Below are 19,128 nucleotides of genomic sequence, written 5' to 3' on the forward strand. Positions count from 1 at the left end.
GCTTGGCTCGTAAACCATTTTGCGTACATCAACTTGCGTCACCCGTCCGCCCGCACTTTTCCTCGGCGAGGTATCGTAGTCCGACCGATGCGGTCACGAACAAATACCTCCGTCGTACGTTGCCCGTGTCCTTGGTGAGGCAGTGGCATCTGGAAATTTGAATACAATGAGCCGAAGTATTCCTCGACGATTGTTTGAAAGCCAGATAGACTTGTTTTCATGAAACAATGGTTCACAGCTGTCGTGTGAATGCAAAATGGGGTGGAACGCGTTTCCTTGTAGCAATTTATCGCACGTCGAGTTAAACTGTGTTAAACTCGCTGTTAGTGGTACATGCGGCATTGATTCGGTTCCTTAACCATCTACCTGGCGGGTTCTTTACGCAGTAACTTGGAATGCACCTGCACATGCAGAGCAACTCGATTGTGAAAAGGATGCCAATGTTTCACCTTCTGAATCGTTTACCAATTTGGTATTGCGCATCTTTTGGAAAATATTTTTGTATCAACGTTTGGCCTTTGTAATAAGGTCCAAGTGTAGCGAGCCATTTGTTTCGCCCTTTTGTGGCACCGATGGCCAATTCACTTTCCAATTCCTCCCCCCCCCCCCCCAAAAAAAAATAAAAAATATATACATTGAATTAGAATAATAATTTAAATAAATTGTATAATTAAAAAAGTGTTCAATTAAATATATATATGTATATATATATATATATATATATATATATATATATTCGCAAAAATAAATAAAAGATGGCCAATTCACAATTTCGTGGCCAAGGGAACAGTAAGCGAAACAACCTGTCAGGTCTTGAAGAGGACTTACCTTCCTAGATGTAGCACTATAAAAGAGGATGGCGTTCGAACGAAGATCTCAGACGTACGTCTGGTCTTGGCTCCAAATGCCCTTTGTCACCAGCAATGCAGACACAATGAAGTGACTCAACTGCTTTGGATTTCCGACGCCATTCTTTTTTCTTTCACCTTTGATCGAGGGCGTTGCGTGAACAATCTGTCTTTTGAGGTGATCGCTTCAGACATTTGAAATGTCTGACATTCTTCGGCATTCTCTCACTGGCACTGTCCACCATAAATAGATGATCGAAAATGGTGTCGCAGGGCAGAGCAAACTACAGAGTGAAACATTTCGGTCGCTTCAACACCTGGAGAGGCACATTTGACCACGTGATAGGAGAAAGTGATGAAGATAGGGATCTGGCTATAGTCTGGGTTCGATTCCCAGCGATGGCTGGCCTGGACCCTAGTAGGAAGTGCTGCACCTTGAAGCACACCACCCGGCACATGTGCACAAAAGTCCGTTCTTCCTTCTGATCCCATAGTGTCCTTCGAAGGAAGTAGGCCGTTTTTGTGCCACTACTTCAGCCACATTGCCCCTGTCTTGTGTGATCTGTGCAATTGGTAATGCATACGGATGATGGGCCAAGTAGCCCATGCAATAGCAATTTCTGACGTAGATTGATGCGGAAACTCCGCCATTTTCAGCAAGATGTCCTTGAGTGTGACGTGAAGTACTCCTCTAGTTTTCATCCTTTATTCACAGTTGCTTGCTGTCTCTTCATCTTGGCTTTTCACTTGGGCTTACTTTGCTGGCCTGGTGCTCGTGTGGTCTTTGGTGAGCGCTGTTCTTAATTGGCTAACTCTGCAGGCCTTCCACGGTAAAATGCTCGACTCTCTTCTTACCTTATGCTGCAGTTTGGCATGCATATTTTGTGCCCGCAGTACTTGTACATGTCTCGTATTTCTCCCCCACAAGTTTGAGGAGGAAATTGACTCCAATCTCAGATCACTCGATTTAAGAGAAAGTCGATTTTGGCTTCAACTCGGAATATAAGAATGCTGAGATGAGCGTTTGGCCACACACGATGTACATTATTCGTAAATATCCCCTTGATATGAGCCAGACTCGTCCACAGAAAACAGTTAAGTAATTTGATCGTACATTGTGCAATTTTACATTCTTAATGTCCATGAATTTCCTGTTTGCTTGAGATTGGAGTTGTCTATATGTGGAAGGGCACGTGATTGGTGGAAGAGGGAATCACGTCTGTCGGGCTGCACAGCATTGTCATTGCGCATGCTTCTCGTGAACTCTGCATTCGACTGTCCATCCCATGAAAGGAACAAACTTCTCTTGAAAATGTTCTTGTCAAATATTCCCATTGCTTCTGTACTGCTAGGATCCTGGGCTTAGCGTTGGTTGGCTTAGCCAACCTGGCCTGGTGTTGCCTGGTGTTGGCTTAGCGGTTAGGGTGCCAGCCTGGGATCCTAGGATCCTGGGTTTGAATCCCGGTCGATCGCTGAATTAACGCCAGGGGGGTTGACTCAGCCTGTCATCCTTCCGAGGTCGGCAAATTGAGTACCAGCTTGCTGGGATGAATGATCCTGGTGTGTACCCTGGTTTAGAATAGGTACACCGTATCCCTGCGCATCGTAAGAGGCGACCAAGGGTTGGCGTCAGGAAGGGCATCCGGCCATAAAAACATTGCCTCAAACAGGGAACCATGATTGTCATGGGGCCCGCAAGGCTAACCCCCGCTCCAGCGGGGAAAATGGCCTTAAAACGATCATTCATTCATTCATTTTCTGTACTGCTACTCTGATGCGGAATCCTACGGAGGGCCGCTTAGCATCGGTTGTACTAAGGGGTTCTGCCAAGCCGGTCCATCGGCACGTTGGATTCCTTTTTTTGCCCCTGTGGTGCTCTTACCTCTTTGGGAGCTCGAAATTGCGATTTGGTCATGATCCATGATTTCCTACTCTTTTTGAATAATACCGTGGGATCTGGAAGGATCACGAGGAGACTGCTGGCTTAAAGTTCCCTCTAAAGGGATGGTGTGTGCTGTGAAGTAAAACCCTGCCCGTAAAGCGCTGGTGCGACAGTTTGTAGTCGGGTTCGATCCTGTCAGGAATCGAATCCGAGAAAACTTGCGGTCATATTTATTACCTCAGAGCTGCAGTGCCATTCGAAGATATGTGGAAATGAGAAATTTTCATTTTTCCTCATTCTTTCCTCTTTTTTTTCATGGAGGCCTGCATGATATTAAGGGATGGCTTTTCACTTGCCTCTCAAGATCCATGAGAAACTAGGTTTAAGCTGTGCCACCCCCAACCCGTGACTTACTCTTCCTACCCTAGGGCATCAATTTAAGGGTAAATACAAGGAAAGAAGTCCCTTGGAAAATCAGTGAGAATGCTTTGTTAGATGAGCAGGCAAGTTTGTATTCTTTAGTGTGATGTTTCAACACGATCAATCCATAAGAGTGCAGATCGAACCTTTTACCCCATTTTTTTTTCTTTGTTCCTTCGTAAACCATATATTTTGCGTATCTTATCTTGCACATGCAAACTTGTGGTGATGTAGTCACTGTTGTGGTTTATTTATATAAAAGGATCTATTTATGCTTGCATGCTCTTCTTCTGCGTAGGATTAATGTTGCACAGAACAGGAATCCCTTTTTTGTGGTCTGCAGTCCGCCGTGACCACAAGTATGTCAAGCAGGTCGTCCAAATTTTCGTTTGCCTCGGTGACTGTGACTTGCAAACAAAGACCTCGGATTTGATTTTGTTTTCTTCCAAATGATCATGGACCATCATTATTGTGAGTCCCTATTTTTGGGTGGAGGGTGGTGGGGATTGTTAGTTAGGCAATATACTGTTTCATGGGGAGCTGCTTGCTTCCGTCAGGATGAAATGTTAGTGGTTTGGTTTGATGGATGTGCGCACATTGCTGTCAGGAGAACATGCAATGAGGAGTATCAATTTTGGGCGTCCATCAAAGTGTGCTGTAGGATCTGCTGAGCCGCAAGCATTCCTAACATACACAGCTGGCCAATTGGCTGTCCCGCAGTGCAAAAAGCAATAAGGCTAATTCTCTTTTCTTCCTTCTGACTTTTCAGCTGTTTTCAATTAATACTTTTGTTTTTCTTTTTCAGTGCATTTTTTTCTTCCTATTATTTTCCTACCCATCCCCTATTTTCTCTGTGTTCTTTTGTCCAGAAGAGGAACAAGATTTCCAATGGTTAAATGCTCTTCCTGGTGTGATTTTGCTGCTCTGAAATGTGATTTTACAGCACACAAAAATAAAACTGTCATCACAATACAAGTGACAATTAAAATTTTGAGCTGCCTTATACGATCAAAGGGGAGTCTGACAACGGCACAAAGTGCGGAAGGGGAGTCCATCTGAGGCCCGGCGCCGCGGAAGGGGAGTCCATGTGCAGCCTGGCACCACGGAAGGGGGGTCCATCTGCAGCCCGGCACCGCGGACGGGGAGCCCATCCGCGGCCCGGTACAGCGGAAGAGGGGAGGGAGCCCATCCGCGGCCCAACGCCGCGTTAGGGGGTAGTCCATCCACTGCCCGGCGCCGCATCTCAGTCCATCCATGGCCCGGCTCCGCGGAAGTGGAGTCCATCCACGGCCTGGCTCCGCGGAAGTGGAGTCCATCCACGGCCTGGCTCCGCGGAAGTGGAGTCCATCCACGGCCTGGCTCCGCGGAAGTGGAGTCCATCCACGGCCCGGCTCCGCGGAAGTTGAGTCCATCCACGGCCCGGCTCCGCGGAAGTTGAGTCGATCCACGGCCCGGCTCCGCGGAAGTGGAGTCGATCCACGGTCCAGCAAAGGGGCGTGTCCGGCGTCAGCACGGAGCCACGCAGGGGGAAGTCCGGCAACGGCATGGCATTGTATGAAAGTGATAACACGATTGTTGACCTGTGTTGAACAGCAAAGGAAGACTCAAGCATTGCAGTGGCGCTGGGTTTCACGGCACACCTCGTCTCTATGCTTGCCCTTTTTTTGGAGGTGCCCCTGCGTTATCCATTGCAGCAACATGGCTCTCGCTCTCGTGTCCAAGACCTCATCACAGACAAGCTGTCAGACAAGGAGAGGGAGTGAGTATGGTTTGGGGAATATCATTGTGTTTACTATGCCTGAGCACTGTACCTTGGCTTCAGTATGACGATACAATTGCATTTGATGGATTAGAAGAGTTGAATCGTAAAGTGGTGTATTTTTTACTTCGTCTCATCTTTAGTATTGTATTTTCACCGTTTACCTCCACTTTTGGTTTTTGTTTGTTTTAATTTTAGATTTCTAATTGTGCCATGCAATCTTTTTTTTTCATTTCTCATATCGTAACTATTACCATCAGGTTTCCGCTGTATTCCAAGGGAGCTGAGCGTGTCCACTTTGAATATGGCGTCTACCTGCTGAACAAGAACGTAGCACAGGTAACATGGGTGCTGTGACTGTAGGAATAGCATGTGTTCGCTACGACACGTCACACAGAGGTTTCGGTTCAGGTAAAGAGGATGGAAAGTAAAATCGGAGACCAAACCCACGTGAGCGTTGGACACTTCTTCCTCTTCACTAGGATGTGATCAGGCAGGAAGACATCTCAAAAATTCTAAAATGCTGCTGCCTATGTTTTGCGGCAATACTGCATCCAGTTTCGATGCGAACTTGAACCTGCAGCCCGGTAACGATTTGAGCCCCTTGTGCCCGTAGGTTGTAAACGGCACTCACGTGAAATCGCAGCCACGTGGCTGGGATTTGATTGGGTCAAAGCGTCAGGGCTGCTTATTCTCCACAGAATGCAGCATAGCTAATGGGACAGATAAACTTCCTGTCCTATGCACGCACGGCCTGTCTTTCCGCCTCAAATTGCCGTTTGATGCTACGGCAATAAAGCACGTCGGTTTTTCATGTTGGACGTGAGGACATGACTGTGGACAGAATACTGACCACTTGAAAGGTTCGGCCGCAATGCCGGAGGCGTGGGTCGATGCTGAAGCACGCTGCGCTTGGCTCTGCCAGCTTTTCATTACGATCCCCTGCTGGGCACACATTGAAAGCTTCTTAAGATGCACTGCCAACTGGTTTGGGTTCATTGCTTAACATGTCATTTGATTTTTGTCATCTGTTCTTGTACAACAGTGTTTTCCTGTTAGTCTTTTTATTTGCCTTTTTTGGCCCTACTTGTTTGGTTCCGTCATATTCTCTGTCCCCTTGGTAATGTCACGTGTTTATTTGGCCATGCAGCATGAGGTTCCTGAACTGGAGGTTGCTGTTGCTTCCATATTCCACAATGATTCTTAACTCCGGAAACTGCAAACGTTACCGTTGGGCTGGTTTTCGCCGTATTTTAAAATCGGTTCTGTTTTGTGACGCTGTTCATTCTGAATTTAAGGTTTTGGATACAAGCTTGATGGATTTTCTCAACCAAATGTTGAGAGCTGTATCCCAACCCCACCTGAGGTATGGTGTCATTCCCTCCATCGATGATGGCCGTTACCGTCTCCCTTTAACCTATGGCCCATTACATTTCTGCCCTTCCCCTCCATCCATATCCATGTAGAGTGCAAGTATATGTATGTGTATATACAGTATATGTAAATATCAATCCTTAGGTCACTCTCTTGCTCTGAAGAAGAGCTGACATCCAAAACGTCTCTTCACCTTCTTTCCTACGGTAGTTAGCACAACGCTTTCAAAATTTAGTGGTGAAACTTCCTCGTTCTTATTTCTATACCGACACAGACTGACTGTAGTCTTCACAAAGACCAGTTTGCTGGTTTCATTCTCTTGGTTTCATTTTATATTCTCCAATTAGTACTACCATCAGCCTGGTGTTGGGCTAGCGGCTAGGGTGCCAGCTTAGGATCCAAGGATCCTGGGTTCGAATCCCGGTCGATCGCTGAATTAACGCCAGGGGGGTTGACTCAGCCTGTCATCCTTCCGAGGTCGGCAAATTGAGTACCAGTTCACTGGTAATTCCCTGTGTGTCGTAAAAAGGCGACAAACAGGGTTGGCGGCAGGACCAGGAAGGGCATCCGGCCGTAAAACATTGCTTCAAAAAGGGGACCAAAAAAAAAACAACAACCACGGTCCCCGAAAAAGGCCAACCCCCGCTTTGCGGGGAAAAATGGCCTCTAAAGGTGGTTTTTTTTTTGAAAAATTAGTACTACCATCAAGCAAGGTACGAGGTTTGGATATCTGTTAAATTTTTTTTTTATCCTAAATTTTATTATCCTGTTGCTGAAGATGGTGGAAGAAGAAATGTGGGCAAGGGGGTTAACAAGGGGAAATGCAGAAAATAGGGCAAAATGGAGAAGATTGTCATGGGGCCCGCAAGGCTAACCCCCGCTCTAGCAGGGAAAATGGCCTTAAAATGCCTGTTGTTGTTGTTGACCAAAATGTTACAGAATGCACCGAGCAATGTTGGACTTGGCTGGTCTGTATATAATGTAGTAATTCGCCTTATCTCCCCCCATGGTAAATGACATCTGCTGTACAGACTAGTCTGATGTTTTGCAATTGATGAATTACCGACAATTGTGTCTAAACATAGGGGCAATACCGCTGGCGCTCATCTGGAAAAATAAACAGTATACTGCACCGACGAAGGGTGTTTTAAACCAATTTCAATGGTTGCTCGAAGACAGGGCAGCATTGTAGAATCATACCAACATAATCATAAGACTTTAAACAAACAAAGAAAAATATATTACTTCTTTGGGGTGGGGGGCGGGGGGGGAGGCATAACCCCTCCCTCCCTCCCCCAACCCCATATACCTCCTAAGACCCCAATTTTTCTAATGCCTTGAACAAACATTGGTAGATCATGGGTGATTAAAGTTGTGGTGAAATTTTATCGAAATTGCGTGTGTCGTTTCTGAGAAGAAAGCAAATACCTATTTTGGGAGAAACCCCCCCTGCCCCCCTCCTCCCCCGTAGACCCTGAAAGAGGCAGTTTTTTTTTTTTTTTAATGCCGTGAACATACTTTGGTACATCACAGGTGGTGAAGGTTGTGGGGTCATGTTTCATCGAAATTGTGTGTGTAGTTTCTGAGAAGAAAGCAAATACCTATTTGGGGGCATCAAACCTGGACCCACTTTGATTCCCCATAGACCCCTTTAGACTTTGATTTTCCTTGTGCCGTGAACAAACTTCGGTACTTCACGGATGATGAAGGTTGTAATCACGTTTCATCGAAATAGTGTGTGTAGTTTCAGAGGAAAAAGCAAATTCGTATTTTGGAGGGTCAAACCTGGATCCACTTTGACACCGGTAAACCCCCTCAGTCACCGATTTCTTTGTTGATTTTTTTTTCTTCTTTTTAATGCCGTGAACAACCTTTAGTCACAACACAACAAATATCGTTTGTGCCAAATTTGGTCACAATCCGTTCAGCGGGTTTGGACAAGAAGTTGCAAGTGTTTACGCACTGACGGACGGATGGACGGACGGATGGACTGACAACGCGCCAGCGCATAAGCTCCCCTGAACTTCGTTCCAGGTGAGCTAAAAATTGATTGGCTTTGAGATAAGTGCCAAAGAAAACAAAAATTTGGAGGGAGGCTGTTCATTCTGTGCCGACTGATGTACTGTTTTGTTTTGGGGTATGGATGAAATACCTTAATGAAGTTTAGAATCGTGTAGGTTTAGAATTCTCCGTATGCCGTGAACCCATCTCGATGTACATAAGTAGGCCGTCTGTCCAGGTAAGAGCGTTTGTACGTCACCATAAGGAGGGTGGTTTTGTGCTAATTAATGTGCTAATTATACATGCTAATTATATATATGTGCTACACATGCTATTATATATATATATATATATATATATATATATATATATATATATATATATATATATATGTAATTATACGTATATATATATACAGTATATATATATACAGTATATATATATATATATATATATATATATATATATATATATATATATATATATATATGTATATATATGTATATATATGTATATATATGTATATATATGTATATATATGTATATATATGTATATATATGTATATATATGTATATGTATGTACGTATATGTATATATATATATATATATATATATATATAATTATATATACATGCTAATTGTATATTATAATATGTGCTAATTATACATTTCCCGATCGGACTGCAAGGTTAAATTCCCCTGTACGTGATTGCCTCCCTGTGGTTTTTCCCTTATGTTCTTATTACATTCGGCCAGCCAGGAAATCAAAGGCTCAGTAAAACGACAATCGTACTGTAAATGGACTCATTCGCTCACCACACCGCCAGGTCCGACAAACCCGGCACATTTGCCGATCGGCACGCAAGCCCCGCCTCATGGCCAACGACGTCATCCAAACATTCCCGAACGGAGATTAGACTCTGCCCCTGACGAATCGTAACGGGGAGGCCACACCCTGGCCTTCGTGATTGAGTAGCGCTCGGTGATTGGACAGAGTGTGATGTCATCGTGGCTTGGTCGCGGGTATGTTGTCTTTGGTTCGTGTGCACTCTTGGGAAAGGGCTGGTGAGAAACAGCGGTTCGGAACAATCGGAACTTCAAGGCACAGGATCGATGTCGGCGGTGGACTGGGTCCGCGTCGTGTTTCCTCTGGACGTCGAAGAGCGCTACTCCGCGCCATTTTGTGCGTTTCCCGCACGGTAGTTTGGAGGCGACGAGCAACCGGCAAGCCTTACCAGCCATTTGGGGACGCAAAGCCGAGTGCCGGCAGATTACCACAGCATTATTTATTTTCTTTTACTTTCGTTTCCCCCGTGTTTGTATACGAGTCTGAATGGGGACATCTCAATTCGGAATTTTAGTTTTTACCTCACCTTTCATTGTTATTTGCATTTATTTTCATTATATTATTATTTGTCGAATTTTACTTTCCTTGTATTGTGGATTTTGCTGTGCCGTCTGTGTTTGTGGGTTAGGATTAATCCCTGCGTGTGTGCCGATCAGATGAAGCCTTGAACCTTCCCGCGCGCGTGAAAAGATAATACCGCCAAGTTGGGTATACGCCTCGGAGTAAAGCTCGTTTTGGTAATACGTCCTCTTGGGGTCTTAACCCCGGGGACACGATAGTACAATATCTGCATTGCTGAACCTCTGAATCACTTTTCCAACGTCATTGTGGGAGATTCCCATGATTTTGAGGAGTTTGGTCTCCATGACATAAAGATGTGAAAGATATGAGGCAGGTGTGTTCGGCCAAAGGGGAGAGCAGTACTTCATCGAGCCGTGAATGAAAGCCTTGTACTTTGTAAGAAGTTCGGATTTGCTGAGGAATAACTGGCACGATGAAGGATGCCCAATGAGCTGCTGCTTTTGGAACCCAACTTGGATATGTGGATGTTACTAATGGAGGTAGTGGCTGATGGTGAGGCTGAAAAATTATAGGTACAATCCCTGATGGATTGAGCCAGAACCAGGTCATGAAAGCTCTTGCTTTCGTTGTCAAGAGATGGCAGCTGAGACGAGGTCCAATGGGATGGTCTTTTGCCATGCCAAATTATTATTTTGCCAAATGCATGCCAATTGTGAAGAAGTTTCTCAATTGAGATATTTATCGTGTAATCTGAGTGGTAATAACTAAATATATCTACGACAACGAGTGCCACACACTTTTTCACTCCTACGTAGATATGAGTTTCATTCCAAAGGTTCTGTCAACGCACCGACACAACAGACCCGTACCACTGACGAACCTTATTCGCGTCACGATGCTCTATTTACATGATCTCCATCCTCTTCAATGCACTTATTACCTCCGTCACAAAAGGTGCATGGAGGTTATGTTTTCACCCCTGTCTGTCTGTTTGTCTGTGAACAAGATGTCTCAAAAGGTTGTGGAGAGATTCGGACAAAATTTGGCAGAGAAGTAGTGTATGTGACGAGGACGAAATTATTAGATTTTGGTGAGGATCCGGATCCGGCTACTAGAATTTTTAAAGTGATTCTTCACCATTGGGAGATTAGGCCAAAAACGATATATAGCAGGATATCTCAAAAAGTTGTGGACAGATTCGAACGAAACTTGGTGGAGACGTTGCTTATGTGACAAGGAAGGGTTGATTCAATTTTGGTGAAGATTCAAATCCGGATCAGATAATTTTTAAAGTGATTCTTTCTTAACCATTGAGTGATAGTGCTAAAACCGATATATAGCACGATATCTCAAAAAGTTATTGACGGTTTTGGAAGAAACTTGGTGGACATGTTGGGTGTGTGACAAGGACGAATCGATTCTATTTTGGTGAAGATCTGAATATGGATTCGGATACGAGAATTATTGAATTTATAAAGTGAATCTTCACCATTGAGAGATCGGGCTAAAACCGATACATTGCACAATATCTCAAAAGGTTGGGGACGGATTTGGAAGAAACTTGTTGGCGAGGTTGGGTGTGTGTGACAAAGACGAATCATTTCGATTTTGGTAAATATCTGAATATGGATTCAGATTCAGATTCAGTCCCTGGTGTTGGCTTAGCGGTTCGGGTGCCGGCTTGGGATCCTAGGGTCCTGGGTTCGAATCCCGGTCGAACGCTGAATTAACGCCAGGGGGGTTGACTCAGCCTGTCGTCCTTCCGAGGTCGGCAAATTGAGTACCAGCTTGCTGGGATGAATGATCCCGGTGTGTACCCCGGTTTAGAATCGGTACACCGTATCCCTGCGCATCGTAAGAGGCGACCAAGAGTTGGCGTCAGGAAGGGCATCCGGCCCTAAAAACATTGCCTCAAACAGGGAACCATGATTGTCATGGGGCCAGCAAGGCGAACCCCCGCTCTAGCGGGGAAAATGGCCTTGAAACGATCATTCATTCATTCATTCATACGAGATTTATTCAATTTTTGAAAGCGATTCTTCACCAATTGAGAGATCGGGCGAAAAGCGATACATAACATATTTTTTAAAGTTGTGGACGAGTTAGGACTAAACTTGGTGGATGAGTTGGTTACCTGACAAGAACAAGCCGATTCGGATTTTGGTTCAGATCCAGATCGGGCCAGCAGTGGGATACAAAACGTAAACTGTGGCATACGGAGGTATGCGCTCTACCGAGTGCCATTCTAGTTCCATTTGTTTTGATCCCCAGCACAGAAGACATCCTCCTGAAGTGTCCTCGATGCATCTGCCTTGGCTATGTTAGCCTTCAATTGGGATGCAAAATGTAATTTGACTTCGGCATGGCCATGAAATCTCACACTAGTTTGTATATCATTGTTAGTGAAGCTTTTTGCGATGGCTTCATCCATAGTACTAGATGCCGTTATTTGTTGACTTGCTCGGTTTTTTTTGTTGTTGTTGTTGTGCCTAACCCAACTTGCCTGAACCATAACAGCATGTGAAACTTTAGAATAAAACATGCATTCAATCACCTCTTGCATCATTAAAATCACCACTCAAAATGTGGACGGAATTATTAGGTATATAATATCATTTCCACTGAATGGAGAAGGTGGATCAGACTCGGCAACGGTTGCTCGAGTGAGATGTGCATGGAAGAAGTTTCGGGGGAACTGAGTGGCGTGCTGATGAGGAGGGGAGTGTCGCTGAAGCTGAAGGGAAAGGTGTATGCTGCATGTGTGAGAAGTGTTATGATTTATGGGAGCGAGACATGGGTAATGAACGTAGAGCAGCAACGAAGGCTGGAAAGGGTGGAAATGCGAATGGTTCGATGGATGTGCGGAGTATCGTTGAGAGAGAGGAAGACAAATGATGAATTGCGAAAGATGATGGGAATATTGCCTGTGATTGATGCTGTGAAGAGGAACAGGTTTTGCTGATGGTTTTGTCATGTGTTGAGGAAGGATGAAAGTGACTGGTTGAGAAGAGTGATGGAAATTAATGTAGAAGGAAGTAGAGGACGGGGAAGACAGAGAAAGACTTGGCTAAAGATGATGGAAGAAGAAATGCGGGCAAGGGGGTTAACAAGGAGAGATGCAGAAAATAGGGCAAAATGGAGAAGATTGTCATGGGGACCGCAAGGCTAACCCCCGCTCTAGCAGGGAAAATGGCCTTAAAATGCATGTTGTTGTTGTTGTATAATATCATTTCCACTCGTTATAGATGTTAAATTAAAGGTTGTTATTTCCCCGTGCACACGAAGCAAGAAGTGAGATTAAGCCATTTAGTCTAGTAGGAAGACTAGGTCCCCCTGCACCCCCCGGAGATATACTTCTAATCAGTGTTTCTAGATTGGAAAAAATGTGTAGAAAATGACTAGCTATGGCCCCAAGCTGAAAAAATGTCCCACATACCATTTTTATGCAAATTACTGCTGCAAATTTTATGCAAAATTATGCAAATTTTATGCAAATTTTTGATGAGGAGTAGAGTTGAGGGGTCTTTGAGGGCTTCATCGAGGTGCTCTCGGTTGCAAGACTGGGTCATTCTGAGAAGCACAGCAGGGTCAGAGATCATGATGTTCTCCTCCTCAGTGAATCTCTCCATCAACAGCCTCTCCATTGCCTCACACACTGTTTTGAGGCAAAAGAGGGACTTTGCGTAGGCCTTTCCACTGAGAACACCTTTGAGAGATCCACTTGTTACTAGTTGTGCCTCAAAGAGAATCTCTGCATATCCAGAACCACGCATCTTGTGTCCAGTGAGCATCCCGATGTAGTTCATGGATGTGTGGAAGGGTCCAATCGTTACTACATGACTAGCAAATTCATTTGGCCAGCGCCAGATGATGGGAAGGGCTTTCATGCAGACACCCAGATCAAATGTATTCAGGACCCATCTCTGACCCACCTCAGCAGTTGCTGCCTCGGAACGCTTCAGTAGCTCACGAACAACTGCGTTGTCTGTGATCGGTTGGTGGATAGGCGTGCAGTAGTCGACTGTTGATTTGCTGGGTGGGGGAGAACCAGTTGCAGAGGTGAAACCCCCTAGCCCAGGCACAGGCTGCAGGCCATTGCCATGCCATGCAGGCACCAGGCACAGACCGATCACAGACAACGCAGTTGTTCGTGAGCTACTGAAGCGTTCCGAGGCAGCAACTGCTGAGGTGGGTCAGAGATGGGTCCTGAATACATTTGATCTGGGTGTCTGCATGAAAGCCCTTCCCATCATCTGGCGCTGGCCAAATGAATTTGCTAGTCATGTAGTAACGATTGGACCCTTCCACACATCCATGAACTACATCGGGATGCTCACTGGACACAAGATGCGTGGTTCTGGATATGCAGAGATTCTCTTTGAGGCACAACTAGTAACAAGTGGATCTCTCAAAGGTGTTCTCAGTGGAAAGGCCTACGCAAAGTCCCTCTTTTGCCTCAAAACAGTGTGTGAGGCAATGGAGAGGCTGTTGATGGAGAGATTCACTGAGGAGGAGAACATCATGATCTCTGACCCTGCTGTGCTTCTCAGAATGACCCAGTCTTGCAACCGAGAGCACCTCGATGAAGCCCTCAAAGACCCCTCAACTCTACTCCTCATCAAAAATTTGCATAAAATTTGCATAATTTTGCATAAAATTTGCAGCAGTAATTTGCATAAAAATGGTATGTGGGACATTTTTTCAGCTTGGGGCCATAGCTAGTCATTTTCTACACATTTTTTCCAATCTAGAAACACTGATTAGAAGTATATCTCCGGGGGGTGCAGGGGGACCTAGTCTTCCTACTAGACTAATTGGTTCACTTCTGGCTTTGTCTGTCTACTTTGTCTGTCTATGAAACAACTAAATTTCAGTTGAATGTTTTATTTTGAACACGAATCGTAAAAATAACCTGTAGTTTAGCAGTACTTTGTCGTCGAGTTTGTCACGGTCGTGCATGCACGGAGACGAGTGAGATCATTTTTAAACTCTGTCTGCCCATCTGGTAGTCAAATAAAATGGAAAATCATTCCAAACTGGAAACTTACTGTTTTAAGGACGTTATAAAGGACACAACATCAGGCACGAAGAACTAATGTTTAACGTGTTAAATCAGGTGGTGTAAAAGACGCTGCATCAACTGCGTTAAACCTCTGATCTTTTTTTTTTCTTTCTACAACCTCTACAATCTTCATTTTAATTTCAAATGAATTATATACTTGAACACTAGAAAACAAATCACCTTTTTCGCACTTTCAAAACCCTTCCGTTGAGCAGTATTTGGAAAAAAACATTACGGCATTTATGTCGTCTCAACCAATCAAATTTGTAGATTGTGCCCATGTCCTTGTTATTACTTTCATAATGCAACTTTTTATTTGCGTTGAGAACTTGAACACACGGGTTGTAGACAAAGGTCAAATGAAAAAGCCGAATGTTCCTCCTTAGCAAGCTGTCACTGCAAATTCATAAGCAAAGTCAGCTGTTCACCACCATCTCTTATCCTCCCCCATCCAAAACCTTGATCTTTTCTACCCCCGCTAATTTCACCCCAAATCCACTTTTTTGAAATACCAACTTCTGTCCTGGAAGTCCTTGTGTTTTATACTTCTCCCACCCCCACCCCCCCCCCCTTCCCATGCCTCCTACCCCCAAGCCCTCTCCCTCCCACACATCTCCCTGCTCTCAAATGTTGTGTTTGTGTGCTTCCCCTTCTCTCCCCATCTTGTCTTCCGCTCCCTCTTTTTATATATTTTGTTTGTCTGGTTGATTTGTTTGTGAAATAAATGTTAGCTCTTTCACGAGCCTCGATTCAGTATACAAAAAACAAAAAACAAAAAGTCGGTTATGAGATGAATTACCGGTTAAAAAGTGACGAAAGGACAAACTTGATAATATTGACGACTGGCAGGGGATAAAAGGCAGAGAGTGGCGAAAATCCAAAAATTCACGGCAGGTACGCAGGACGAAGCTTCCCAATGAGAACGCCGAGAATTCTCAACCCGTGCTGAACAAGGCGCGCACTAACTTGGGTGGTAGAACCGTCACAAGCGGCTCGCTTCGGACGGACAAACGCACACCACAGGTCCAGGTCCAGCTTGGGTCATGAAAGCTCCATTTGTGTGATTTAAATGTTGGACTGTACAAGTACTTGCAGCTGTCGCTGTCCCCTCCTCACCTATCCCCTATTGTAGCTGCGTTACTGCTTGGGCCTGAACACCACAGATCTGCGGCAGACTCTGCCCAACCTACGGGAGCTGTTCGAAACGAGGCTTGGAGTGTCGCAGTGAGTGAGAAGCCCCGCTGTCTTGGTGCCTTTTATCAGTTTTTGGACACTATTCTCAGTGTCTTCCTTCTAAATTTCTGGAGACATTATTTTGATCAGTGGCATTAGGCTTTCTGAAAGACCTGGTTGCCCGGAAGCACCTTTGTTAATCAAGGATCACCACCTTTTCTACTAGGTTTTTCCTGCTTTTTTCCATTTCAAGATGCTTGTGATGTGTCATTTTCGCTGGAGTTGTATTCTTTTCCTTGCAGACATTTTATTGATGTTTCCATGTTGTGGCCGTTTGTTAATCTGCCAGGTCCAACTTGAGAACAAGCCCGACTGGACGTCAAAAGGCCTCCAAGGTTGTAACAGGACCCAGCAACGATGTGCAAAATGGTGAAATGGTGGACAAAGTGACCCCTTCACCTGGCAACCGTGTCACCAAGAAAGCTACAATCGAGTGGATTCGCTCGGATGCACTTCCTGGTGCTGTTTCATCGCCACTCACGCCTCATTCACAGCTTGAGGTTCGTAAACATTCCTCCTCCTTGGGATCCGACGTCGGTCCTGGACGACCTGGCACAGAATGGACAGGGAAACCCGGCCTCCCGATCCCTTCATCTCGCATCGTTAAAAGCGCGGAGGTCTCGGGTAATGCAACAGGTGCGGCGGGCACGAGTGCACCCCCGATGCTATATATAGCGCTGGACCAACCGGAGGAATTTGGTCCTGTTTCCATGGAAACTGGAGGTGCTACGGCGTTTGTTGGTAGTGACTGCGGTGCTGCTGCCGTTCCTTGGCTCTGTGATGCCGAAGCAGAGGTGGAGACCGCAGTGGAGGCGGACAGCGATGAGCACGTTCTCCTTTCATTGGACCACATGGACCCAGCAGCCATGGCTCAGGTACATTCGGAGCTGGACGAGTTCTCCCGCCGTGTGGACGCGCTCAGTCAGAATGCCAGCAGTTTCCGCCGAAACACGCGCAGCGACTCGTCTTGATGGAGATTGCGTTTTGGTTGTGACCGACTCGCCGCATCGTGCGTCTATCTCTGGCTCCACGTGGCCAAGGATTACCGTTCAGTTCACATCCGCCCAATGACCGTATGTTGCACTCGAGCGCACTCACATATCGGTTTGGTGGCAGGACCTCCCATTACCAGTTGTTTTTCATTCCAAGATGACCGAGTCGCTTCATGTTGCTTCCTCTACTTTTGAGGACCATTTAGGACAACGGGAAGCGCAGTTCGGTGAATCACGTGAGGACCTGCACCAAACGATGGCCTACCTGGATCTGCCCTATGAATGGGGCTTGCGTAACGGTATGCAGAACCAAATAGATGAGCGAAGCTTTATTGTGTTGTAATTACCCTTTGTGACGATGTGATGATAATTGAAGTTTCTCGTGCTGAAGAAGCTGAATGATATATTGAAAGGTTATGAAAGGAATATTATTACACGCGTGTGCACACACATGTAACATGTAAGCATGGCGAAGCCAGCCAGCCTCCAGGGTTTTTGTGTCCTCTGCACTATGCTTAACCCCCAACCTCTTCCACCCCCACTGCACTTGGGTTTAACATCCCACACTCCCTCGACACTCCGTGCATCTCTCGTCGTGTTAATCGCACGCCGTTTGCCGTGATCCACCCTGTCGACCCCTTATCTGCCATCAGCTTCCCAATCACGTTGGGGAGCTTTCCGGACGAGCAGCTCCCCACTTTGCACCAGTTAGTCTTTGCCTGTTTCTTTCAGCCTCCACTTTTGTGCTGTCACCATGCTTACCTGTTGTGTGATGCTGGCAGATACATCCTGTAGCCACCGGAACCAAATATTGGTTGGTGTAAGGAAGAACCCTCCTGAAGTGGGGAAAGAATAAAACTCCACTGAAGTGCCTGCTGTCCCTTTACATATGATGCCTTTAATTTGGCCACAATAAAACCGGTATGATGTACAGTATGGTAATTAAACCGGTATGGTGTACATTGTGGTAATTAGACCGGTATGGTGTACAGTATGGTAATTAAACCGGTATGGTGTACATTATGGTAAATAAACCGGTATGGTAAATAAACTGGTATAATGGACAGTATGGTAAACCGGTATGGTGTACAGTATGGTAAATAAACCGGTATGGTGTACATTATGGTAAATAAACCGGTATGGTAAATAAACTGGTATACTGGACAGTATGGTAAACCAGCATGATGTACAGTATGGTAAATAAACCGGTATACTGGACAGTATGGTAAACCGATATGGTGTACAGTATGGTAAATAAACCGGTATGGTGTACATTATGGTAAATAAACCTGTATGGTAAATAAACTGGTATACTGGACAGTATGGTAAACCGGCATGATGTACAGTATGGTAAATAAACCGGTATACTGGACAGTATGGTAAACCAGTATGGTGTACAGTATGGTGAATAAACTGGAATACTTTACATTATGGTAAATAACCTGGTATGATGTACAGTATGGTAAATAAACTGGTATGATGTACAGTATGGTAAATAAAGCAGTAGTGTGTACAGTATGGTAAATGCTGTGTACAGTGTGGTAAATGAGCCATTCTACTGTACAGGATGGTAAATAGACCAGTATGATGTGCAGTATGGTAAATGGATCAGTATGATGTGCAGTATGGCAAATAAACCGGTATAATGTGCAGTATGGTAAATAAACTGGTATGATGGACAATATGGTAAATGAACCTGGAAGGTGTACAGTATGGTAAATAAACCAGTAGGTGTGATGTACAGTTTATAGTAAATAAACATACGATGGATGTACAGTTTATGGTAAATAAACATATGATGGATGTACAGTATATGGTAAATAAACCGGTAAGTGTGATGTACAGTACATGGTAAGTGCGGTGTACAGTATAGCCTATGGTAAATAAATTGGTAAATATTGTGCACTGTATATGGTAAATAAACCGCTAAATATTGTTAGACGTGGCTTGGATGTTATTTACCGAGCGGTTTTATGGTATGACCACGTCTGCACAAGTTACCCGATTGTGCCCGAACGTTGACTAGTCGCGCGATGCTGGCTCAATAAGAAAAAGAAGACACCCGGCTGGATTACAATAACACAATACGACACCAAGGTTTCGATTCTCAAGACCTCCGGAGGAGATTATATTCGTACGGAAAGGTCAGATTACAGGGGCTAGAAGTATAATCACAGAAAGACAGGC

The 19,128-nt window shown here is 44.9% G+C and overlaps 1 protein-coding gene across 2 annotated transcripts in view; it reads left to right on the plus strand.

The window, feature by feature from the left end:
• Nucleotides 1–17,812, plus strand: part of UVRAG (UV radiation resistance associated) — a 96,131-nt gene extending 78,319 nt beyond the window's left edge. For both annotated transcript variants that reach the window (XM_068117052.2, XM_068117051.2), the window contains exons 12-15: nt 4,744–4,909; nt 5,170–5,248; nt 15,849–15,940; nt 16,239–17,812. In XM_068117052.2, the coding sequence (XP_067973153.2) occupies nt 4,744–4,909; nt 5,170–5,248; nt 15,849–15,940; nt 16,239–16,920 (1,019 nt within the window). In that variant the 3' untranslated portion in view covers nt 16,921–17,812. The remainder of the gene's footprint in view (nt 1–4,743; nt 4,910–5,169; nt 5,249–15,848; nt 15,941–16,238) is intronic.
• Nucleotides 17,813–19,128: the final 1,316 nt, after the last annotated feature.

Source organism: Myxine glutinosa, chromosome 5, assembly GCF_964187855.1.
Source record: "Myxine glutinosa chromosome 5, kmMyxGlut1.1, whole genome shotgun sequence".
In the NCBI taxonomy this organism is placed as follows: domain Eukaryota; kingdom Metazoa; phylum Chordata; class Myxini; order Myxiniformes; family Myxinidae; genus Myxine; species Myxine glutinosa.